We start from the raw sequence: 27,366 nt of genomic DNA on the forward strand, positions 1-27,366 counted from the left end.
CTCAATCACAGAAGCGATTTGAGCCCTAGAGAAAATTATGTCAGTGACTCTTTTCTCATTTCTCCCAAGTATTACATAGACAGAAGGTATTCTTGATGTAAAGGAGAAAAGCTAATTATTACATATGTTGGATACCTTAGAGTATTAGGGCTTAATTCTCTCTTGGAAATGGTTGAAAAGGACTGGTCTAGAATGATGCCCCAAGATTTCCTACAGTGTCAAATTTATGTGACTTTACCCAAATTTTCCAAAACAAAGAAATCCAACACAAAAATTTAAATACAATTATTTCTGCTTAAAATACATTTCATTCTTATCTTTATGCTGTTGTAAACAATGATCCCATTCTGATAATAAAGAAATTAACTCTTGGGATGCCTGGGTGGTTCAGCAGTTGAGTGTCTGCCTTTGGCTCAGGGCATGATCAGGCTCCTTGCAGGGAGCCTGCTTCTCCCACTGCCTGTGTCTCTTCCTCTCTCTCTTATAAATCTTCATTTATAAAAAAGAAATTAATTCTTAACTATAGAGAACAAACTGATGGCTACCTAAGAGGAGGTTGATGGGGGATTGAGTAAAATGGGTGACGGGGATTAAGGAGTGCACTTGCTGTGATGAGCACAAGGTGATGTTTAGAAGTGTGGAATCAATAAATTGTACACCTGAAACTAATATTACACAATAGATTAACTAACTGGAATTTAAATAAAAACTTTAAAAAAGAAATTAAGTGAATATTACTAAGAATTGGAAACTAAGATTGCTGAGGATATTCAAAATTAGCCTCATGTTCATTTATCTAATCATAATGGTTGTATTGATAAACTCTCCTTAGGACAGTGATTTACAGCATTTAATCAGCTTTAGCCCTGTTCCTTCACAACACACTCCCAATCAGCATCTCTTATCACAATGCTGTGATTCTCCTGAGGACTGGGGGGGTGGGGGGTGGGGGGTAGGAGGAGGCTTGAAAAATCTCCTTAAAGACTCTAATGCCACACACCATAAAGAATCACTACACTAGGATAAGAGACAAAGTTGCTAATAACAATCTAAGTCAGCAGAGAACATATCATCCTACCAGAATAGCCTAGTTTTAAATAGGCATTGACTGAGTTCCAGGATGATACAAGAGCTCAGAGCATAATTTATCGTTGTATACTTATTTATTCCCTGCAAAGAATCATTTTATTCTTTCAGAAGAAGCAAAATCTTGTCAGGAGAAAGGAAAAATTGTCTTGTCAATCAACTAATCAACATTTTTTATGCTTATTTTGTATGCATCAATGTACCAAACGATATGTAGGACATGCATGGTTTTATAGCAACTGGATAGAAAAGATCAGAACATATTAAATAAACAACATAAAAATATAACATTAATATATGTTAAATTATGAAGGACTAATTATGAAACCATTTGAGGGGGTTTTAAGAAAAATAGATTTCTAAATTAATCCCAGAAATGATGGCATAAGACACATCAGAGACAAGGCCCAGAACTCAACATTGAAGTACTCCAGATAGTTATGATAGTCAATCAAGTTAGGCACCACCATCTTAGAAATCCAAAGAGGAAAATCAACTTTTAATTGGTGCAGTGAGTGAACACAGTCTTTGTGGGGCAGCGAAGCTGAACTAAACCTTGAGGATCTGGTAGGATGTGAGCAAAGTAGCAGACAGAGAAGAGGGGATCTATGTGCCCCCACCTGGAACAGGAATATTACCTGGGACAAAACACTAAGGAATCTTTGATTGGTAGAGAACGAGTGCCTAAGCAGTCAGAGAAGACTTCCCCAAAACTGAGTCTGGAAGACTCAGCTGCCAGTCAGAGAATGAGGGAAAGGAGACTCCAGGTAGAAGAAACAACTTGTACAAAGTACAGAGGAATGGAAGGGCAAGGCGAGGTGTGTTAAGTGAATAGAAGTTCCATATGACTAGCAAAAAGAATCAAAATATGCCACTTTGGCATTTGGATTATTTTGACCTGAAGGCAACTGAGATTCAGTTATATGCTGAGATTCAGCAGATGCAGAAAGAAGTCTTCTCAGACCTTCCATTAACTCACTACAAACAGAAACTTCTGAGAAACTAGGCCTTCCATAAATCCCACCCCAGAAGAGTTTTATGGCCGTGAAAAAAGTTGACCCCAAGATGAGTCTACACAAACAGACCTTTCTAAAATATCCCTATCTTCCATCAGTTTCTCCTATATACTTACCTTCCCACAATTTACCACCCCAGAAGCTCAAATCCCTTCTCTTTGTAGTCACTTCTCCACAATTTATCATTCATTGTTAAAATGATATCTAAACTCTCAAGTATAACTATCTTTTAGAGATTTTTGCTTCTTTCCCGTGAAGCACCATTAATAAAAATGTGTATGTCTTTTCTCCTGTTAATCTCTTTGTCAGTTTAATTTACAGGCCCCATTCATTAACTGAGAGGGTAGAGGAAAAATTTTCTTTCCTAGAATAGGCAGAGGAAAAAGGAGAGGAGTCCTATGAGAGACAGGGTAGGAGAAGTGATCAACAAAATTAAGAAGTAAAGGAATAAAAAGAATTGGAAATCCCAAACTCACATGAAGGCAAGTAAATTGCTGGGTGTACATGTATATTATACATTGTGTTAGTGATAGGATCCAAAAACCATAGAGAACTGGTAGATTCACACCAAATCTATAAGGGGCAGCCTTCTCGATACAAGCCAGTCATTGTCTCAATGGGCAATGGGAGCCCAGTGCTGCCAAGTTATCTGATTTATGTTTTCAAGAAAACACAGCAATCTGGATTTTTAGATATTATCTTCAAACTTCTAAATGACTCAAAATTCTTTAAAATATTAGAACAAACAAAAAGTGACTCTTGGGCTGATTTGGATACTAGCTCATCACCTCTGAGCTAAAGTCTAAAAAACTCTTTACTACATTCAAATTAGACCAGTGTCTGTCTATTCCTGAATATGTCTGCTTAACAGGTTGGCAGGATATGGCAACTAGGCTGAAGCATCATTGGATAGACAACAGAAATCAGGTTTGGAGCTTTTATTCAAAAAGACCCAGAATAAATAAATAAGTGCCTAGGTGGCTCAATCAATTAAGCATCTGACTCTTGATTTCAGTTCAGGTCCTGATCTTGGGGTTGTGAGATAGAGCCCTGCACCAGGCTCCATGCTGAGTGTGGAGCCTGCTTAACGTTCTCACTCTCTCTCTGGGTGCCCCTGTGTCTCAATCCATTGGGCACCTGACTTTGGCTCAGTTCGTGATCCAAGAGTCATCTTACCAAGCCCTGTGTCTGGCTCCCTGCTCAGCAGGGAATCTGCTTGTCCCTATCTCTCTATCCACTGCCCCCCAACCCCCAGCTCATACTCTCTCTCTCAAATAAATAAAATCTTTTTTAAAAAAAGAAGAAGAAGATTCTCTCTCTCTCAGGGCACCTGAGTCAGTTAAGTATCTAACTTTGGCTCAGATCATGATCTCAGGGTCCTGGGATGGAAACCAGCGTCCGGCTCCATGCTCAACAGGGAGTCTGCTTCTCCCTTTTTTTCTGCCTTTCCCTCCACTCATACTCTGTCTCTCAAATAAATTAAAAAAAAAATCTATTAAAAAAATTCTCTCTCTCCTTCTCCCTCTGCCCCTCCCACCTGCACTTTCTTTCTCAATAAATAAATAAATAAATAAACAATTATAAAAAATAAAAATTAAAAAAGGAAAGACCTGGTTATATCTCTATCATCAGTATCTATACTTTTTCCTCAATTTAAATACAGACAACATATTGTTCTCAAAGTTTGTAACATTCTCTTAAAATTGCCCAACTATATACTAACATGGTCAGAAATATATACTAACATGTACTATATACTAACTGAAAATATACTAACATAGCCAGAGGCATGATTTGAAAACAGGCATTCTTTATTAAAGTAAAAGTGTTTGAGAGGCACTCAGCTGGCTCAGTTAGTGGAGCATATAACTCTTGGTCTTGGGGTCATTGAATTTGACCCACACATTGGGTGTGGTGCCTACTTAAAAAAAATAAAATATTTAAAAAATAATAAAGTGAGTACTTGAGACGCTACAAGATTAATTCTAAATGCTAATATTTAGAGGAGAAAAGTACTGTTAATGTGCAAGCTGAAAAGGACTTTATTTAGTGCACATACAAACTCTCATTTCATGAGCAACACAAATAAATCTATGGTCTTTCTTATTTTCTTTATTTCCTCCTTGTTGGAAGGTTATTCTAAAGCAGTTTTATTAAAACTGGAAAATGCTACTATTTTTCAAACTCTCTGAGAAAGAAAAATCATTTAGTTTAGATGCCTGTTTATTTGACTCCTAGAAGACCATTCTTCGACAAATGACAAATCTTATGTTCAAGTTTGTACATACTGCTGTTGCCATTATAAAATTTATCCTTTTAATAGATTTTAGAAATAACTTTAAGAATCTTAGCTGCAGGGGATCCCTGGGTGGCTCAGCAGTTTGGCGCCTGCCTTTGGCCCAGGGTGTGATCCTGGAGTCCCGGGATCAAGTTCTGCGTTGGGCTCCTGGCATGGAGCCTGCTTCTCCCTCCTCCTGTGTCTCTGCCTCTCTCTCTCTCTATGTCTATCATGAATAAATAAATATAAAAAATTTAAAAATCAAAAAAATTTTAAAAAAATTAAAAAAGAATCTTAGCTGCAAAATTCAAAACTTATAAAACTTATAAACTTATAAAAAAAAACCTCCTTTATAATAATCTTTAAGATTATGACATGAAAAGATGTTCCGCTGAAAACTAAAATAAGTTTTCATTTCATTTTTCCTCTCTGTATTTTTTTTCACAAGTATGAAATATGATGTTTCTTTACTCTTTTCAAGAAGCTCTGAAAAGGCTGGTCTTTTAGATCATTAAGATTTCTGCTTTCCAGGAAGGGCAGTGTGGTAGGCAGAATAATGGAGCACTACCCCTCTCCCCCAACACACACACACATACACAAAGTTATCTGTGTCCTAATCCTCAGAAATGTTAGTTTACATGGAAAAAGGGACTCTGCAGGTGTGGTTAAGTTATGTATCTTGGGGGGAACCCTGGGTGGCTCAGTGGTTTAGCACCTGCCTTTGGCCCAAGGCATAATCCTGGAGTCCCGGAATGGAGTCATGGGATTGAGTCCTGGGATCGAGTCCCACATCAGGCTTCCTGCATGGATCCTGCTTCTCCCTCTGCCTGTGTCTCTGCCTCTCTCTCTCTGTGTCCCTCATGAACAAATAAATAAAATCTTTTTAAACATTATGTATCTTGAAATGGGGAGATGATTCTGGATTATCTGGATTGGCCCAATGTAACCACAAGGGTGCTTATAAATTATAAAGAAGGGAAGAAACTGATGTGACATCAAGGAAGCTAAGATTAGAGTGATGTGATTATTGAAGAAGGAGAGGGAGGGTAAGAAGCCAAGGTATGAGGACAGTTTCTAGGAGCGAGAAAAGAGAAGAAAATAGATTTTTCCCCTAGAGACTCCAGAAGGAAGGCAGCCTTGCTGATTTTAGGCCTATGAGATCCCTGACATCTGACTTTCAGAACAGAGAGGTAATCAATTTGTCTTGTAAGTCCCTAGATTTGTTGTCACCTGTTACAGCAGCCACAATAAACTAAAATAGACAGTAACCCCAGGGATAGATACTGGGAGGGATTTTAATTGGTATTTTACATTCTTTTTGGGTAAGAGTTTAATCAAAGGTTACCAGGATTAGTAAATAGCCCCATGCCTCCTCACAAGAGCACTCTCAACAAGTCATCATCCAGCCTCTACCTGAACACCTTCTACACAGAAAATTCATCATCTTTCATAGATACCTGATGGACTTCAGATACTTTTAAGTATTAGAAAATTCATCCTTGTACTTTTCTGAGGCCAAAAGCAGGGTTGCTTAACAATTAGATCAGTGTTCTTTTCATTCTATCAAATTCAGCTTGGGGCAGCATGGGTGGCTCAGCGGTTTAGCGCCGTCTTCAGCCCAGGGCGTGATCCTGGAGACCCGGGATCGAGTCCCACATCGGGCTCCCTGCATGGAGCCTGCTTCTCCCTCCGCCTGTGTCTCTGCCTTTCTCTGTCTCTCTCTCTCTCTGTCTGTCTCTCATGAATAAATAAATAAAATATTAAAAAAAAAAAGATTGTCAAAAAAAAAACTCAGCTTGAATGAGGTCTCTCTCTCTCTATATATATACACATATATATGTATGTATATATACGTATATATATGTATGTATATACATATATATACATATATGTATGTATATATATACACATATATATGTGTATATATGTATGTGTATATATATACATATATATATATCCAGTTTACAATATAAGCAATTTCAAAATAAAATCTACAAGAATCCTAGGTGATCCTATAGAAAAGATGATAATATTTACTTTTTAAAGCATTGTTTTTACTGCAGCAAAATTCATTATAAAATTATTTTAAAAACTATGTTGGCTAACCTCCATTTAAATTGATGATTTGTATGAGAGAAGAAATTTAGAGCAATATGACTTGTTCATTCACATTATGTGTTACAACTTACATCAAGAAGTGAGTCAAATATGAAAGCCTTCATTCTCCTCAATTGATTTTGCATTAAGGATTACTTTCTGTTAGCATCTTCAACAACCCTAGGGGAACAAATAATTATTCCATTTTCATTATAATTAGGTAATTATGTATAATACATATAGGCTTAAATTCCACTAGCTACATATTCCTATTTTTTCATATCCTACATATAAACCCTTATTTAAGTAGTCAAATTAGAAAGAATATGGATTCAGATATGACTCAGTCTCAAAATCCAGTTCCTTTTTGGCCTTCTGATTTTTGACAGATCGGTAAGCTACTGAACCTTAGCGTCATTATCTGTAAAATGGGAGTTATACTTACAGAGGCTTATGATTGCATAAAATAATATGGATCAAAGGAGTCGAACCCAACACAAGTACATACATAAATATTAATTTCTTTCCCCAGTCCAAATAATGCAAACTAAGAAACTAAAAGAGGATTAACGTTAAGGATAGGTGCATTTAGCCATTAGACACAAAAACGTTTGAGATAATATTCTTTTCCCCACTGCAAATAATGCAAACTAAAGAACTCAAAAAGGATTAATATTAAGGATAGGCGCATTTAGCCATTAGACAATGGCTAAATGCACCTATCTAAATGTCTAATGGCTCTCAAAAATGTTTGAGAACTACAAAATTAAATTTACTGGCTGAGTGTGAAAATTCTTTGAATGCCTACACAATTCAACATTATGCCAGCTCGTGGTGAAATATAATTTCCTAAATGTGCCATCACTCTGAAACAATTTCCCTCCTTTATCAATAATTTCTAAGGACGTACCCAGCCAATCACTGACAAGGAATCCCAAGCCATCATGCATCGAATGTCACAGGGAGCCAAGTGTCACAGACAAGAACATCACAACAGCAAACTTTACTCCCTGTTTAAATTGTGTGGGATTTAAAATATACGCTGTTCAATAAATAAATAAATAAATAAATAAATAAATAAAATAAAAATAAAATAAAAAAATAAAATAAAAATAAAAAAATAAAATAAAAATAAAAATAAAATAATAAAATAAAATAAAAATAAAATAATAAAGTAAAATAATAAAATAAAATAAAATGAATAAAATAAAATAAAATAAAATAAAATAAAATAAAATAAACGCTGTTCTATCTGATATAGAATAAACCCCACCCGCCTCTTTAAAATAGGACGCCTGGTATGTCATTTGCAAATATCTTCTCCCATTCTGTAGGTTGTCTTTGAGTTTTGTTGACTGTATCCTTTGCTGTGCAAAAGCTTCTTATCTTGATGAAGTCCCAATAGTTCATTTTTGCTTTTGTTTCTTTTGCCTTCGTGGATGTATCTTGCAAGAAGTTACTATGGCCGAGTTCAAAAAGGGTGTTGCCTGTGTTCTTCTCTAGGATTTTGATGGAATCTTGTCTCACATTTAGATCTTTCATCCATTTTGAGTTTATCTTTGTGTATGGTGAAAGAGAGTGGTCTAGTTTCATTCTTCTGCATGTGGATGTCCAATTTTCCCAGCACCATTTATTGAAGAGACTGTCTTTCTTCCAATGGATAGTCTTTCCTCCTTTATCGAATATTAGTTGCCCATAAAGTTCAGGGTCCACTTCTGGATTCTCTATTCTGTTCCACTGATCTATGTGTCTGTTTTTGTGCCAGTACCACACTGTCTTGATGACCACAGCTTTGTAGTACAACCTGAAATCTGGCATTGTGATGCCCCCAGATATGGTTTTCTTTTTTAAAATTCCCCTGGCTATTCGGGGTCTTTTCTGATTCCACACAAATCTTAAAATAATTTGTTCTAACTCTCTGAAGAAAGTCCATGGTATTTTGATAGTTTCCAAGATCTATAAAGAACTTATTAAACTCAACACCAAAGAAACAAACAATCCAATCATGAAATGGGCAAAAGACATGAACAGAAATCTCACAGAGGAAGACATAGACATGGCCAACATGCATATGAGAAAATGTTCTGCATCACTTGCCATCAGGGAAATACAAATCAAAACTACAATGAGATACCACCTCACACCAGTGAGAATGGGGAAAATTAACAAGGCAGGAAACAACAAATGTTGGAGAGGATGCGGAGAAAAGGGAACCCTCTTACCCTGTTGGTGGGAATGTGAACTGGTGCAGCCACTCTGGAAAACTGTGTGGAGGTTCCTCAAACAGTTAAAAATAGACCTGCCCTACGACCCAGCAATTGCACTGTTGGGGATTTACCCCAAAGATACAAATGCAATGAAACGCCGGGACACCTGCACCCCGATGTTTATAGCAGCAATGGCCACGATAGCCAAACTGTGGAAGGAGCCTCGGTGTCCAACGAAAGATGAATGGATAAAGAAGATGTGGTTTATGTATACAATGGAATATTACTCAGCTATTAGAAATGACAAATACCCACCATTTGCTTCAACGTGGATGGAACTGGAGGGTATTATGCTGAGTGAAGTAAGACAGTCGGAGAAGGACAAACATTATATGTTCTCATTCATTTGGGGAATATAAATAATAGTGAAGGGGAATATAAGGGAAGGGGGAAGAAATGTGTGGGAAATATCAGAAAGGGAGACAGAACGTAAAGACTCCTAACTCTGGGAAACGAACTAGGGGTGGTAGAAGGGGAGGAGGGCGGGGGGTGGGAGTGAATGGGTGACGGGCACTGGGTGTTATTCTGTATGTTAGTAAATTGAACACCAATAAAAAATAAATTAAAATAAATAAAATAAAATAAAATAAAATAAAATAGGACGCCTGGGAATACAATGCCCGGAGAGGGCTTAAGGAATCGGGGAGAGAAAGCAACAGGGGGAAGGAAGCAACTCTCTGGACACACCTGTGTCAAGGGAAAGTTGCCGCCTCTCTCTAAGCCTGAAATAAAGCTACTGCAGCCACAAGGAAATCACAAGGCATGTTATCTGCCGCTCTCGGCGCTGGTCCGTCTACGCCTGTCCTAAGGCATTACGAGTTTTCCCTTCCTGCACGACCCCACAGTTCAGGTGAGGCCGCGCCAGCACGGGGCCGGGCATCCACTCGGGTGACTCTGCGGGATCCAGAGACCCCGCTTCCCAGCCAACACCCACCGAGCGTCGAGACAACCCCCTCCACCCGCCCCAAGCTCCTCCCGCGCCCGCCCCGCCCCGCCCCGCCCCGCGACTCGCACATGCGTACACCCAATTAAGAGAGGTTAGGGTCCCCACGCCCAGCTGCCACGCAGCCGGTCCTCCTGCCCTTCTTCGGGCGGCCGGCTTCACTAGTCACTAGTACGCATGTGTGAGGCCGCGCCGCCCCGCAGCCCTCTAGCCGGCCGGGGCGGGGCGGCAGGCGGGACCGAGGTCCCTGCGCACGCTCGGGACATGCGCAGTGCGGCGGCTGAGGCGCCAGCTGTCGATTTGGAAGTTCCGGGGAGGCGGCGCATGCGCGAGTGTACGCGTTGCCGGCGAAGAGGGGAGCCTGACGACTCGGAAATTTGAATACCACAGTAGCATGGAGTGTGACCTCATGGAGACTGACATCTTGGAGTCGCTGGAAGATCTAGGGTAAGACTGCCAGGGTGCGGGTCCCCTGAGCCGCACACTGCGGCCCCCCGGGAACACCTCCTCCGCCCCGGTCGGGGACACCTGCCTCTGCACGCCGCGCCCGGTGGCTCGGGGACCCCAGTGCCACGTCCACTGTCAGCCCGGCCGGGTCGGGGCCCTCCTAGCGCGACGACCCGAGGCCTGCCCTCTGCTCCCTGCAGCCCGGTTACCCGCAGCGTTTGTCAGTCATGCGTGTCATTGTCTGGGCTCTGGGTTCTCGCCACCCCCCCCCCCCAGCTTGTCTTCTTGCTCCCCATCCACTTGCCCTACCCCCCGCACTCTAGAGGTTGCCAAGAGTGCACTCTCTCTCTCTCTCTCTCTCTTTTTTTTTTTTTTCCTACTTGTCCTCCAAACTTCCTGCTCCTCTCTTGAGCCCCTATTTCTACCCCACCCCATTTCTCTGGAAAAACAAACCAACCAACCAACCAGCCTCTCCTTTGCCCAGTCATCTCTGCATGCACTCCCGCTTCCCCAAGCCACATGCCTGCATCCCTACCGCTAGCCAAGCTCGCTTGTGCACCTAACCTGTCACTACTTGGTGGGAACCACTCCCTGGCTGTTGCCCCCGACAGTGACACGCTCCTCCTTGAGCCACCATCAGTCATCTTCAACCACCAAGTGCTTGTATGTGTGCCGTGCATTTCGTCTCTTTTGACAATTACCCAACCGTGATTTAGTACCCAGAAGCTGGGAATGGGGCTTCTGACCTCACTGGGCCACTGAGGTTAGTGGACTCTATTAAAACTTGAGAATTTAGAACCTGTTGGGCCAAGTGCGGTTCCAGAAACAAATTGTGGGATTAAATATTTTGTCTACAGGTGGATGGTGTCCAAAAAAAAACCACCTAGATTCAGCTAGCTGTATTTATAAAGTAACAGGTCCTTTATCAAAACCTTTCCCGAAGGTTTTTCCGTGACATGGAAACCTTTGGGCAGCTTTTCTTCAGGAAGGGACACCGTGAGGTTCTCAGAGTCTGTCCATTTAAGTAACTTGGCTGCCCTGACGATGGGAATTTTGGGGAAAAGAAGTGGTGGTGGTGATCCTCTCTTTTGTCAAATTGAACGACCCTTGTTCTTTTCATTGGAACTTGCTTTGGATTTTCATGAATATTCCAGACTTTAGGGGACTCGCTTCTTCGATAAGGAGATAGGTGAAAGGTCACATTCAGTAAAATGGTCTCTTTGGTGGACATCTCGGACTAAATTGCTCGCTCACATATAAATCCATTTTTCAGTCAGTTGTTTTTTTTTTTTTTTTCTTTTTGAGGAACACTTGAGCTATGGCAGTGTTAGGCTGATTATTTATGGGCGCAAAGTGAGGTGGAAGAGAAGTTCACACTGTGAGAATATGCTGTGAGGAGAACTAAGTAAGGCCCCCTTGGTTGGAAAGGACATCAAGTCCTAAAAGCTTCCTAAAAGAAATGACACGTAGGGTTAGCATGGAAGGAGTAAGTAGAATGAGAGGAGGGGGCCTTACTTACATGTGGTCACTCTGGTTGGGTAGACTTGCCTAACAACTCGTGATGGATGCCGTTTCTTCCCATTATTGTTCTTCTACCCTTTTAACTATATTTTTCTGGAGTACTAAAAAGTAATTGTTGCTATAATAATGGTTAATCAAGTAAATATTGGGGATGGATTGTAACGTAAACTATCAGATTTTCTGAAAACTTTGCTATACATTTTAAGCATAACTACTTAGTTTGGTGGCATTCAGTCATTAAAATTCAAGCTTAATTAATTGACATGTACTTTTAAAGGATTCACCGAGAAATACGAGAATTTAAATGACTTATCTTTTATCTTCAGTGTCGCAGACAGTAGGAATTCAATAACCACTTGTAGAATAAACTAACAAATTCTAAATGTGTAACACAAGGAGAGATTTCTAGGCATCGTCTCTTGATTGCAGTGTCTAAAAACATGTGCTTTTGAAACTAGGTGCCAGACTATATATAATCTGACTTTTTGTATAAGACTTTTTTACATTCCATTCAGTGTATAAACATAGGTGCATTTTGAGAGAATTAAATGTCATTTCTTTTACATCTCTATACTTCCAAACATCAAATTATCTTAAGTTTATTTAATGTTTCATCTTTAATAACTTCCTATGAATATCTCACTCAAAAGATAAAATAATCTTCTGGAGAATATGTATTTTAATATTACCTTGAAAATGACAGAATCTTTAGTTCTAGCTAAATTCTAGGTTGGGGCTCAGTATTAATATTGTCTTTTATGAATGTTTGAACATTTAATAATATTTTAAAATTATGCTTCAATCACTTTCAAAGGATTAGGATTCGGATGCAACAGTTCACCGAGACATCAACTTGCCAGCAATTATTAATCATTTAAATTATTCCAGACATTTCTCTGGGACTAGTATGTCTTAATAGTCTTAACTGTCATTAAATATAGAAAAAGGAAATAAATGATTAATAGGAGGGTTTTTGCTTTTAAAGTAAGTCATTAAAAAAACTAACCTAATTTATTTCTGGAAAAATTTCTGGAAAAGGTAACTTAACTTTTATGTCTGAAATCGTAAACTATAGTATAATCAACTATCATTTGTCAATGTGGTTTTAATATTCATTTCACTTAAAGTAAGAAAATCTACAGTAAGAGCTCTCAACAAATGTATAGGAGTTGACATAATTTAGTAGTATATATGATTTTCTTAAATATTTATATATATTCTGAAGGGTTGAAATGCAGTTACATTGTAGCTTATTTTTCTAATAGATTTTATTAGATTAAATTTAAAATTTAGATTTAATTTTCTATAAATTTTATTTACATTTGCAAGTTTGCAAATTGGTCATCATAACTTATGAAATTGTTTCATCATAGAAATAATACATAGATATAGTGTTTATATAAAACATTAGGTGTGATTTTATATTCTTCTGAAGTATAATTTTTTACTTACCAGTTACAAGGGTCCATTGTTGGAAGATGGTGCTCTGTCTCAGGCAGTCTCTGCTGGAGCCAGTTCCCCCGAGTTTACCAAACTCTGTGCTTGGCTGGTGTCTGAATTAAGAGTGTTCTGTAAACTAGAGGAAAATGTGCAAGCAACTAACAGTAAGTAAACATTCAGTTTTAGGTGCAAAATATAAAAATAAAATTGGGGTATTGTCAGTTTAACATTATCAGTACTAAACTTGAAGTTTTAAGTTCTTTGTAAATGTAAAAAAAAGTTTATAAAGAAACCCAAATACTCACAGGATATAGTTGTGCAACTACTAAAACACTGTGGATGTTGAAAAGACCTTAATATTAAGATTCAGAAATGGGAGACAAGTATAGCATATGTGAACTTTCCAGTCTTTGTGAAACATGACTTGAGTTTTTAAATCAGTGGCTAGAACTGGCAACTAGGATATTCTTAGATTTCAGAAGTACATATAGTATATACATGCATTATAGTTTTGTTATACATGGGGAGAAAGAGAACACTCTTAAGAAGTTAGGAATGTTATCAGTACATCCATCACAACCAGATTTATGGTGTTGAGATCGGTTTTATATTTGCCAATTTTGTTATTGTATAAGCACTAGTTTGTTGACTCTGCAAAAGAGACAAAAGCTTGGAACCCAACACTCCACCATCTGGTTCCCTCCTACCATAGGTAAAACCTACAATAGGAGACAAAGAAAAATGCTCTCTTATTAACTTTCCCTCATGGAGAACTAAACACATAATCCCGTTTTTCTCACTCCACACAGAATCCTGTTTTAAAGAACTCACTTTCTTGCGTGTTCAGTATATATAATGTACACATTAGTTGCAACCAGTTCCAATTACTAAGGACACTGTAGTGTAACAGTAAGGGTAGCAGCAGCTTACATTAATTGAATGATAAAAGTACTTTCCATGTGTTAACTCACTTAAAACTTGAGGCAGGGAAGCACAGCTAGGTTAAATGTGTGAGTTGAGGTCACACAACCAGTACCTGATATACAGCCAGAATTCAATCCCAAGCAGTCAGGTTTGGGACCCAGTGCTCTAAATGCTGCCTCTTGACCTAACATTTCAGAGATTGTAGGAACTTGTGAAAACACCTGTAGTAAATGAAATCCTGGAACGCCTTTGTTCACATGAAAACATAGGAGCCAACATACAAAACAAGTAGCAGTGTACCTGTTTAGTTGACGTTAAGAAAGATTACTTTTTGCACAACTCTTTCTTCCTCTTCCCCAGCTGTTTCTAAATTTCTGTGGAATTTGAGTTCACAAAACAGTTTACAAAACATTGATAATACAGCCTTCCCATTTTACAGTTGAGAAGATGGACCCAGGTCAAATGACTCTTTCAGAGTTTGTTAATTTTTGCCTGTATGTGATAGACAAACATCAGAATAGTAAGGAAGAAATAGCATTATTTCTCCTTGGTTCACCTGATGAACTCTGTATTTAACATATTTGGGAATACAGAACTGTAAGTCATGTTTGCTAACTTAAATTTAACCTCACTGGGAATATTAGGCACAAATGAAACAAGTGGAGATTAGTACAGTCATTAAATACTTGGCTTTGTGGTTCACAGGGGGAGAAAGTCAGGGAGTGCATCAGTACTTGGGGAAGGTTTTATCAAGGAGCAAGACCACTGGGCTTTGGAGACGTGGGATTTGATAGATGAAGGGAAAGTATAGAGTATATCAATCACGGGGGATAACTTAAATGAAGGCACAGAAGTAGAAATAACACTTGGGACAAGGAAGAGATTGGCCTAGTACAAATAAAATATCTGTGGAGGTAAAATTTAACTACCACATACATGTCATAGGTACTACTGCATAGCAATATGTAGGGAAGGCGAAGCAGAGGGGCTATAAAGAAATCTTTCAAGGCAGATGATTAAATTAGATGGAGTAGAAATTAGGAGACCATTAAAGATTCTCAATAAGGGAATAATGTAATGAAAACTTCTTAAAATTGACAGTGGTATGAGAAAGGGTGAATTAGAAGTCAAAGTAACTTGTACTAGGAAGATCCTATTAAAACTTTCAATTTATATATAACTTTTATGCTAATAGGAAAAATAATCATTTTTATTCAATAAGGTTATTTTAATTCTTAAAAGGCCCGAGTGAAGCCGAAGAATTCCAGCTTGAGGTGAGTGGGCTACTAGGGGAGATGAACTGTCCATATCTGTCACTGACATCTGGGGATGTGACCAAGCGCCTTCTCGTTCAGAAGAACTGCCTCCTTTTGCTCAGTAAGTTCATGGCTACTAGAATGTAGCTATTATTTTTTATTCATATTTTTATTTATATTTGACTAATAAACTGGCTGCTATAGTACTGTGTCATTACCGATTTAATTCAGAATGCTACTTAAAGGAAACTATTACATTTCCAACTTAGAGCTAATGGTAGGCCTATGCACTGGTAACAGCGTTGTTTTATAATTACTACTCTTTTATCATTTAACTTTGCTGGTATTATTGTGCTTCACCTAATATGACCAAAGGTAATGCTGAATGTTCAAGTGTGTGATCATTAAACCTTAGTGTTCTACACTGGAAGCACATTTTAAAATAGACTAGGAAGATAGTGTGGGAATAATGATGTTTTTTTAAAAATTAAGATGTTTTATAATGTGGATTTTTTTTGTAGTTGGGTAATTGTTCAGGGGTTTTGGTTTGTAAATATATCAAATTACAGTGTAAAATGTTCAAAATAGTATTTGAATTGTTCCTGTGCTTACTAATCATTCTGGGAAATAGATTGTTACCAAAACCCTTTCCTTCCATGTTTTTTGTATACTAACTACTATTTCTTTCTTCACCCTGAAAAACAGTAAGTAGACTCACAAATTTTATTGCCTTAAATGAACTCTCCAGTAAATAACAGGCAGTAGTCTTAACTCACAATTTTTGTAGCAGTCTGAGAAACACATTTAGATTAAGCTTTGGTTAACTGAATATTACAGTTCTTACTAGGACAAACACAGTTCGGAGGGTTTTTAAAATACTGTCTTTACAACTATACTGGTTTCTGAAAAATGAGACAGCTCCAATTTTGAAGGTTCAGTATTTAAAGAATGTATTCATTGCCATTATACCCAAGCACTGAGGTATTCCAGGATCACTTACATAATTTCCCCTTTGTTGAATGATTATGGGAAGGGAAGGTAGGCACATAAGGTCAGATACTGCTTTAAATAGTGATTTATTGCTGCATGTTGTTCTTATGCATGCATTTAGTATCCCTCAAATTGTGTGAATTTCATACACTCTTCATTCCTCTTTATCTTTGCTTCTGCTGTTTCCCCTTTAAAATATTCCCCTCAGGATCGCTGGGTGGCTCAGCGGTTTAGCACCTGCCTTTGGCCCAGGGCACGATCCTGGAGTCCCGGGATCGAGTCTCACGTCAGGCTCCCAGCATAGAGTCTGCTTCTCGCTCCTCCTGTGTCTCTGCCTCTCTCTCTATGTCTAAAATAGATAGATAGATAGATAGATAGATAGATAGATAGATAGATAGATATAGTCACATAAAATATTCCCCTCAGTTTATATTTTCTGTCATGCTACTATTTATGTGCTCATTCTCTATTCGCTCTGTATAAATATTTCTCATGTTTCCAAGTATCAGTTGTCGTCTCTTGATGCTATAATTTTACTTCTTTCTCCAGCACCTTTTACCTTATTGATTTGAATCTTCTAATATGTTGTATTCTGAGGGGGAAAATAATCTCATTAGAATTGTTAGTAAAATAGAGTAGTCTTTGAATGAGTGGCTAAAAAACTCTCCTGTGTCCGGTTAAGAAGTTTTGCCTGTCTGATTGTCAGATTATTTCCCTTAAGTAAGAAAAAAAGTCGGATATCGGAGTTCCTAATAGATGAAGAATTATTCATCTTTAATGCATATATTCCTTATTCCTAACTAGATTGTCAGTAGAGATCATTTGTTTTGTTTGTTTTATATGATATCTCCAGTGCCCTTCTTAGTACTTTGAACACATCAGTAACAGATAATGTGTTTTAATGGTAATTATATTGGTAAACTAATTTTGTGGGTGCCTGAGATTATGATGTTCCAAATTTAGAGAACCAATTTATAAAATCATGAGTTTCTAGAACAGGGGTTGGCAAACCTTCTCTTTAAAGGGTAAAACTATAAATATTTTCAGCTTCGCAAGGTGTAATATCCTTGTCACAACTGTTTAACCTCTGTTGTGGTAGCATGTACCAGCCATAGAGATTCTGTAAATGAGCATGGGAGTGTTCCAGCAAAACCTTGTTTACAAAAACAGTGGTGATTTTTATGACAGTGGAACTTTACTTTTTTGATCTTTTAACTCCTACGGTTTGTAGTATAGAACACATTAAGATGTTATCAAAGTCCTGTAGAATGACCTTTCCAGAAACTTAACTGTATTTATTGTTCCAGCATTACACCTTGGGGGTAGGAAATGAGATATTCAAGCTGGTCATTCTTTCGAACTTTTAATAGGACTTAGGGGCCCAGAAAATGTTTTTTTTCCAAAACTATCTTTCTAATGTTGTCAGAAGGCATTTGACTGTCATATAACCTGAAATCCTGAGGTCCCAATGGTTATTAATCATCTTTCCTAAAACTTTAAATGTTCTTGGGAAAGTTAAAGGAATAAGATTGAATATTTATACCTTCATTACAGCCCTCATTATACCTGGCTGAAATCAACACAGGAGGGGATAATATTGATACAAAAGAACTCTGCCAAGAAAAGATTAGAAAGTTTTGTTGATGTAGTTTTTCAAGGGAGTTGGGGAGTGGTGAGAGAAAAAGGAAGGTAGGGGGAAGGGAATACTGAGAAGAACATAGATGGAAGAGGGTTTTCTCTAAACAGCCAGAGAGGGTGGTATTAGGCTACTGGAAGCCAAGAGAGGAGCTTTGGGGAGTTTTGTGTCTTCCCCCTTTTGTAAGTTAAGTTTTGACCACTTGAAAATGTTTCCTGCCAGTTCTGAACAACTACCTAAGTATTGGAAGGTAGGAGAGCAAGAGAGTTATATCACTGGTGCACGTCAGTGGTGAGAAGTAAAAAAATAATAACAACCAGTTCCAGTTGTTGCTGAAGATTGGCCACTTGCTACCTTTTGTAAATTTGTTAACAGATGCCAACCCCTGTTCTAGAGTTCCTGAATAGTGGGATATTCGAAACCATATTTTTAGATGTGATCTACCTTGATACTTTGGTTTCAAAGAAGAATCACTTTTATTTTTAAATTGCCCTTTAAACATACACTGATTAAATAACCTGAATTACAGAACCAGTTTATATGTTATGTCATTTGCAGGTAAAAATGGTTTTCTTTTCTTGTTTTTATCCATTCTTGCAGCTTTAAAAGTTACATATTCATTAGGTCTATAGAGTTGTGACTCCAGACTTATGACTATTAACTGTAGCTGTATCTCATTTTGAAATCTTATTTTGTTTACTTCAGCATACCTCATCTCAGAACTAGAAGCTGCCAGAATGCTCTGTGTGAATGCTCCTCCAAAAAAAGCTCAAGAAGGAGGCGGTAGTGAGGTCTTTCAAGAGTTGAAAGGCATATGTATTGCTCTAGGAATGTCCAAACCTCCAGCCAATATAACTATGTTCCAATTCTTCAGCGGGATTGAAAAAAAAGTAAGACCTTTAGTACCAGATTGTAGTGTATTAAAGGCATAGTTCTACATTTGTTTGAAATGAATCAAGTTAATTTCTCTTAATGGGAACCTAATGTGCATATTATTAATTGTTACTAAATGAGTTTTGGGTTTGAATCCTATCTGCCTTAAAGAGAAATTAGTATTTTACTTTTTTTTTTTTTTAACTTGTTAGCATGTTTCTTTTTCAAAAAGGAAACTTTACACTTTGATTTATAAGCTGAAATAAGCTAGGTATAATGTAAAAAGAATGTAGACTTAAGTCCTTTTTAAAATTTTATCCTTGAACTTTTAGGCAATTAAATTTTAAGGTCTTTAATCATTAAATGTTGCCACCCTCCTTTCCACTGACTGGACAAAAAAGGTTGTAAACGTTTTTGGTTTTTAATCCAGTCACTATGAATCTTACATGTTTCAATTGGCAAACTAGTTTTGTTGACTGCTAACATACTCTAGTATGTGAAAATAATTCAGAATTATTTTTATGCCACGTGTGGCAAACTAGGTTTGTTGACTGCTAACATAATCTGGTATGTGAAAATAATTCAGAATTATTTTTATGCCACACATTAGCTGTTAAGAGGTTTTTAAAATATAATTGACTAGGAATAAGCAATTTTAATAAATTAATGAATATAAGAGAATGTTGTTTGTTGTAGCAGCGTTATTCTCTATATGCATATCTGCTGGACTCTTAAGAATTGGTACATTTGCATTGTGGGGTAGGTGGATGCCAGGATGCACAATTTTGGCTGAACTCTACAGGGGAGCAACACTGTATCCATAGTCCATATTTTTCTGTTCATTCATCCATTCAGCAAATACACATTGAGTGCCTGCTGTTACCAGGCACTGTTCTAGGTACAGTGAAGGAATCATGCTTCCATAGGCACGTGAGGAGTGGGACAAGTGAATGTCTATATCGTGTGGGTCCTGTACATTTTCAAACATCCTCCACCTTTGCCTCTGTCAGGAATCTTCTTTTGATGGCAAGATATGATGGGAATTGGGAAGATGAGGATATGTTGTACTTTTAGATTTGTTGTTCATTCATTTATGTGTTTGTGTCAGTTAAAGGAGACATTAGCAAAAGTTCCACCTAACCATGTGGGAAAGCCGTTATTGAAGAAGCCAATGGGACCAGCTCACTGGGTGAGTAGCAGTCGTCTTAGGTAATCTTAGTAAAGAACCATCTCCCTATCTAGTGATAGTGATACTTAGAGCTTGTCCTTTTTAAGTTACATTTTCCAATAGGTAGTTTCCTAGGTGGACATTGTTAGAGTCATTTTTGTGAATCTGAAGATTTAGTCAGAATAATTGTATTTGTCTAAGATTAGAAATACTTATCTCATAATTTATAAATATATCACATAGCTGGTAAAAAGAAATTGAAGTTCAGTATGTTTCTAATTGCCAAATGGGTTGCCTTCAAGCCAAAAAAGTCATTGGACTAAACTTTACACAGAGAATTAATAGGAAGGCCAAGTGAGAATTCTCTACTTAATCTTTATTATGTTTTGAGACGTTATTTAGCCTATCATTTCATCAACTTAAAAAGTTATTATGACTTTTTATATTATATTAAGTAATTTGGTACTAAGTGTTGAGGAATTAGTTACGAATGAAACAGACACAGCCTCTGCCCTTCTGGAACAGGGGGGTGGTCAAGCACATTTAAATTCTAACTGATCTTTTAAATTTCCTTTTTAGGAAAAAATAGAAGCAATTAACCAAGCCATAGCCAATGAATATGAAGTTCGGAGAAAGCTGCTAATAAAACGTTTGGATGTCACTGTCCAGTCTTTTGGCTGGTCTGACAGAGCTAAGGTACATATTAAATATTTTAAAAGAGCAGAATATTTATAGTCATGATCCTTAAACATTCCTAGCACAGTTTAGATACAGTGGAAACTACAAGAGAAATGCCTAGGAGACACACATCAGAATTTTTCTTTAGTGAGTTGCTAAGTACCAGTTTTTTTCTTTCAGCAATAATGAAAACACTTTCTTTTCAGCTTTTTAATATCTTTTAACAAAACCATGTTTTAGGGCAACCCCGGGTGGTTCAGTGGTTTAGCACCTGCCTTCAGCCCAGGGCCTGATCCTGGAGACCCGGGAGCAAGTCCCACGTTGAGCTCCCTGTGTGGAGCCTGCTTCTCCCTCTGCTTGTGTCTCTGCTTCTCTCTTTCTCTCTCTCTGTGCCTCTCATGAATAAATAAATAAAATCTTAAATAAACAAACAAACAAACAAACAAACATGTTTAGACCTTACTGGCAGTACTCGTTTGTAAGAGAAACAGAGAAAGTATTTGAAAATCACTAAAATACTAAATATCACTAAAATAATACATTTTAAAATTACTCACTGTACTTTAAGCTAACAATTTTATTTGCTACTTAAAATGAAAAATACTGGAGTTAGCAAGACCAAATATTACTAAGTATTTATAGAGAATCGGAAAACCTGGTAGGACTTCAGTTTTATTCAGATTAAATAAGATAATTCAAGTAAAGATCTTGGTCATTAAACAGATGTTTATTAAATATCTACTGTATGATTGGTGATGGGGAAGTAATTGGCACACATGACTAATTTGACCTCCTCAGGACCCTAAAATGGAATTCATCCTTGAACTATGGAGAGCATGGTCCAGATGTGTATTACATGTTCCCTTAATTTTAGTTAATTGACTCCAAAAAGTTTTTTTTGTAGTTCTCCAGTTATCTTGCTAATAATGTTATTTTCACCTAAACTCTTTAAACTTTAGCACAGCCCTGTTTGGCTGCTAAATTGTTGGGGAAGGTATTTATTGAATTACACTATTTCAGCATTGGAAAGGGATGTTAGATACCAGTTTTTTGTTTTTTAAGATTTTATTTATTTGAGAGAGAGTGAGCAGGAGTGGCAGGGAGAGGGAGAAGCAGATTCCTTGCTGAGCAGGGAGCCCAACATGGGGCTCTGATCCCATGACGTGAGCCAAAGGCAGACACTTAACCGACTTAGCCAGTTGTCCCTAGAGATCAGTCTTAACTCCCCTCATTTTGCAACTGGAAAAAAAAAAAACCAACCCAGAGACCCTGTAAGTGGGAGGCTTTGTCTGGGATCTCACAGCTAATCAGGAGCAACACAGGGAGCAAATCACTCTCTCCTCTGGCTATCCTGTAGGAAATGCCAGTCCTTCTTTAAGTTAATCTCTGATAGAAACAACCATTATCTTTTTTTTTTTTTTTTTTTTTTTAAGACTTATTTATTCATGAGAGACACTGAGAGAGAGAAGCAGAGACACAAACAGAGGGAGAAGCAGGCTCCATGCTGGGAGCCTGATGCAGGACTCCATCCGGGACTCCAGGATCATGCCCTGGGCAGAAGGCAGGTGCTAAACCACTGAGCCACCCAGGGATCCCCTCAAAAAACATTATCTTTGATAGAAATAGTCATTTCACTCTCAGCATGGTTGATATACTTCAACAGGAACCTGCACCTCTTAGCTAGAAAACTACTGACCTACTGACGGTGTCCCGCACCGACTGAGGCATTAACACACAGTGGTTCTGGTTTTGGCCCTGCCTTTACTGGATTGTATCGCTGGCCTCCTGACCCACTATGTGTGAACTTCCATTTCTCTCCCCATTTCTGACATCTTTAAAATGCTGTGTTTAATCGAGGTGATATTTAAGATCCTTTTGAACGTAATATACAATGATTTTATGAACTATATAAATATATTAGAGAAGATAAGAACTATACAAATTATACAAATTATTTGTTTCATCTAGTGGAATTTATATATTGATAATCTCATTTTGAAACTTGGTTTTAAATCACTTTCTAGAAATACCTTTGTATGCACAAAATGAACTTGTTTCATATAATGAAATTTATATACTTACATCAGTTTGAAATTGCATTTTAAATCAGTTTCATTTAAAACACTAAGCTCTCTTCTCAAAGGTGTTTGTTTCCATTCAACAAACATTGAGCACTTACTGTGGGTACAATGAGTAACTATGAGAAAGAAATACATGACGTGTTCAGGAAACTTTCCTCCAGACACTGTGAAATAACAATCTCTTTATCCTTTTAATTATTAAAATTTTTCCAAATAAGTTATGGATCGTCGCATTGTCTTAAACACAATAGCTATTTTCATTTTTAGTATTATGTTCCTTTGTTTGTACAACCATAATCATACCTTTTTACATCCTTTTTTACATAATTTAATCAATATTTTTGAGTACCTGCATATAACTGACAGACTTACCAAATATTTTTTGTCTTTGTGCTTATTTTACTGTGTATTGTAGCTGTTGTTTCCAAGATTTGATAGGAGATTATTATTTCTCATAGTTCAGGTTAATTTACATTTATTGATTCCTATCTGGAAAACATTTCTTAAATTTGTTCAAACTTTATTTTCTCATGTGTGAAATTTCTTTGTTCTTTGCTCATTTATCTTTAATGGTCTTGTGTTTCGCACACATTTAAGTGGCGTGCCCAGGTGTCCCAGATTCCCATTGGTTTGTCTCTCGGGAGCTTGACAGTCTTAATCATTAACTCTTACTAAATGGTTAAAGTAGACTTTTTTTTCTTATTACTTACAATAGAGGAAAGTATTACATGGGAGGGACCACTTTGGAATATATGTACCCTGTTAACCTAATTAGTACAAATTAACCATAGTTAACACTTTTTATCTCACTGTAAGCAAAGATGGGAAAATTCAAAGGCAAAATTATTGAAATAGGTTTACATCCTTATATTTAAATTGATAAAATGAGTATGTTTGATCTGAGACCGATGGCAGGGGGAACATTTTTTACCTTTTGGCCCCACAGTCCTAAAGGGAAGCCCCTCTACCCTGTGTGTCCCCCTCCTACCCATCTCCCAGCATCATTCCTTGCTGTATCAGCAAGCCCGACAACTCTGTGTTAAGGTGGAACCAGGTAGAAGCAATGGTGAGTATAACCTTTTTTCTTCCTGTCTTAAGCCTAGTAACTATTATCAGCAGTCTTTAACTTACTTAATATCAGTGTTTCTATGTCGTTTTGAAAACTGACTTTTGTCTCTGGACACTTTGTTTCAACAGAGTCAGACAGAAAAATTAGCAAAGGTTTACCAGCCAAAACGCTCAGTCTTATCTCCTAAAAGTACTATTTCTGTTGCCCACCTTTTGGCTGCCAGACAAGACTTGTCGAAGATTTTAAGGACAAGCAGTGGCTCTATAAGAGAAAAGACTGCCTGTGCCATCAATAAGGTGATTAAAATATCTTTAATTTTCTTTCACATACACTTATTTCTATTTATAAAATACAGTAGTTTAAAATATCTTTCTTATCCCACAGGTGTTGATGGGCAGGGTGCCTGACAGAGGAGGTAGACCCAATGAAATTGAACCTCCACCTCCAGAGATGCCACCGTGGCAGAAAAGGCAGGATGGCCCCCAGCAGCAAGCAGGAGGCCGAGGAGGAGGGAGAGGTGGTTATGAACATTCCTCATACGGAGGACGAGGAGGTCATGAACAAGGAGGAGGGAGAGGTGGACGTGGTGGCTACGACCATGGTAGCCGAGGGGGAGGAAGAGGAAATAAACATCAAGGAGGCTGGACAGATGGAGGGAGTGGAGGAGGAGGTGGCTACCAAGATGGTGGTTATCGAGATTCGGGTTTCCAGCCAGGTGGCTATCATGGTGGTGGCCACAGTGGTAGCTATCAAGGTGGTGGTTATGGTGGTTTCCAAACATCTACTTATACAGGAAGTGGATACCAGGGTGGTGGATACCAGCAGGACAATAGATACCAAGATGGTGGGCACCATAATGATCGAGGCGGTGGTCGTGGAGGGAGAGGTGGTCGAGGAGGCCGAGGTGGACGTGGAGGCCAGGGAGGAGGTTGGGGAGGAAGGGGGAGCCAGAATTATCACCAAGGGGGACAATTTGAACAGCACTTCCAGCATGGAGGTTATCAGTATAATCATTCTGGATTTGGACAGGGAAGACATTATACTAGTTGAGGCTACAGAACCTTACATTTTGCTAGAGCTCAAGTAATAGAAACTTAGTTTCAGAATCCTGAGTCCAGCATCAGTTTTGAATTAATGTGAGACCACAGGTGGCAGGCAGATTCCTGCTTGGCATAAGTATTCCTAGGTCTTCATTCAATTCTGTTGGGGTTGTTGTTGTTTTCTTTTTTTTTTTTAAAGGACTTACATAACTCAGTTTGTTTGAGAAACATCTCTCCTTTATATGAAGAATTTTCTAAAAGGTAATTAAAATTGCCTTTAATTGACCAGTAGACTAATTCCACAGTCAGAACATGCATACTTTTTGGGGAAGAAATTACTTGAATAAGTAGTTTTCAATAAGCAGTTTTGAAAATGAGGATTCTCCTAGATTTTTTTAGATTTACAACTAGGAAACTTTCCTCATATTAACAATCCATTTATATGTGTTTTCCTTAAAAGTATTCTAATGCCTATTTTCCAAGCACAGTTCTGCCCTGATTGGCTTTTTATTCAGAGAGATTATGCCACATTTGCTTCATTATAGAACTTTTAGGTCTGTTCCTATTAAATGAGCTCTTCTGCAGATAGCACATTCAGTAGCCTTATCCTTTCGGTGGAATACTGTACCATATGCTCAACTCTGAAAACCTTGAACACGGCCAAAATCCGTAAAGATTATAAAAGCAAACTAAGTTCTGAACCTATAGTACATGTAGGCATTTATATAGTATAGCAATTCAAACTGACCTGCATCCATTCAAAACAAGTTCCTCCTTAAACCTTATTTTTACTTGAAATCTGTTAGAAGAAACAGCAAACTGAAATTTGTTTTATGCACGAGTTAATACCACTGGCTCAGCAAATACAAGTTAGTTTGCTTTGGGCAGGAGACTTTTTTTGTAATGGAAGAAATGCACTACCAAGTAAGAGGACAGATTTTTGCTTAGTGCAGGAGGCCCTTTATTATTGCTGCAGAAAACAAAAGCCTGGCAGAGTTGATGTTTGACATTCTCCTTGACTGAAATCTACATGAAGCTTCTTGCTGGGTTTTTGTATAAGTAAACATTGTCAAGCTGTGAAAGAAAATGGCTGGAGGTGTGCTTTGTGTGAAAGGTGAGCAATAAAGTATCTGTATGTTCTCTCTCTGGTTTGAGTTTTATTTTAGCTACTTACAAAAACTGAATTAATGTGGATACTCATTTCAAGCTTATGAGCTAAGGCGTTTTGTTCCCCCCCAAAATTCTTGAGTGTTCCCTTAAAACGTAATTTGTAATGAAAGCTAACCCTTACCCTAAAACCTTAAGTAAATTGAAAAATACTTATTTTCAAATTTACCTTTTACTCTATCATTATAGCTACAAAACCTCACTACTCTTGTCTGGCCACAGGGTGTAGCTGTTGTTACACAATGTATTAGGCAAAGATAAATCAATGGCCCTAATCTTTCAGGTTTTTTTTTGGTTTTACTTTGTTTCTCCATTCTTCCTAAGAATGAGGGACATTTTTCTTAAAAGGAAGTAAAATGAACATATATGTTCATAGAAACAGATTTAGGATTTCCTTTTACTACTAATTGGGGCTTTATAAAGAATCAACTCCTGTCTTAACATAGGATGGCAATATTCTATTTGCTATTGAGATAAGCGCGTTGTTTTGGTACTTAAAAACCATTTTGGAAGCCTACCTTAAAAAAAAAAAAAAAGAAAGAAAGCCTACCTTATCATTTTGTTAATTTTACCTGTTTAATAGATTTTTTTTTTTTTTAGCTAGCCTTTACCATTCTAAAATGTTTGAACTTGAAGACAATTTAAAATACTTTGATTTATCATTAAAGATTTTAAGGTCTTGAAAGTTGTAAGTATTAGTCTCTTTATGCTGTTAAATATGTCTAGTATGTATAGGAGTTTCCTGTTAGAGATAAAATTGTCAAGGTTTCGTATCTTAGAATGTATTCACATTTACCTTAGCATTTGCTTTAATCTGTTTTGTAACCAAAGAATCCACGATATATCATGAATATGTTTAATTCTCTTGACAAATATAATTGATTTATTTTTATGGTTAATAGATTGCTTTTCAAATTTGAGCATATAAGTGAGCAAATTATACATTTCTCCATGATGGCTCTAAAATTTGCATCTTCATTTTCTGCTTCAAACTAGAATTTTTCCCCCATTACAAACCCGTAAAAGAATTGTCTTTTAAAAGTTTCTCTTTTGACATAAATTAAGTTCTCGGAATAGGATATTTCAACCCACCAGTGAATAAAGTTCTTAGATTTTGTGTAGAGTGTGTCTGTTGATTTTACATCCATTCGTAACCTTAACTTCTAGTAAATAATAACTTACTGGAGTAGGGAATGTGGGGATTTCTTGGAGAAACAGGAGAATAAAATTCTTACGGAATTTTTGATACGTGAAATTTTAAAATGCCATTACTTAAACAGATTGAGAAAGTTTCCTCTCTAAACCAGGATCTAAAACAATGTCAACATTCTCTGTGAAAATTATCAGAGATATGCCATTATCATTTTCATTTCTTGCTCTCAATCCAAA

At 37.4% G+C, this 27,366-nt stretch overlaps 1 protein-coding gene across 1 annotated transcript; it reads left to right on the forward strand.

The window, feature by feature from the left end:
• The first annotated feature begins 9,976 nt into the window (after positions 1-9,976).
• On the forward strand, positions 9,977-25,954 carry FAM98A (family with sequence similarity 98 member A). Its single transcript, XM_077843634.1, has 8 exons — positions 9,977-10,134; positions 13,111-13,259; positions 15,262-15,396; positions 18,607-18,791; positions 19,883-19,963; positions 20,522-20,638; positions 23,899-24,066; positions 24,155-25,954. Exons 1-8 carry the CDS (start codon positions 10,082-10,084, stop codon positions 24,818-24,820), a joined length of 1,554 nt encoding a protein of 517 aa, XP_077699760.1. The 5' UTR covers positions 9,977-10,081; the 3' UTR covers positions 24,821-25,954.
• Positions 25,955-27,366: the final 1,412 nt, after the last annotated feature.

The sequence above is a fragment of the Canis aureus genome, chromosome 12 (genome assembly GCF_053574225.1).
Source record: "Canis aureus isolate CA01 chromosome 12, VMU_Caureus_v.1.0, whole genome shotgun sequence".
In the NCBI taxonomy this organism is placed as follows: Eukaryota; Metazoa; Chordata; class Mammalia; order Carnivora; family Canidae; genus Canis; species Canis aureus.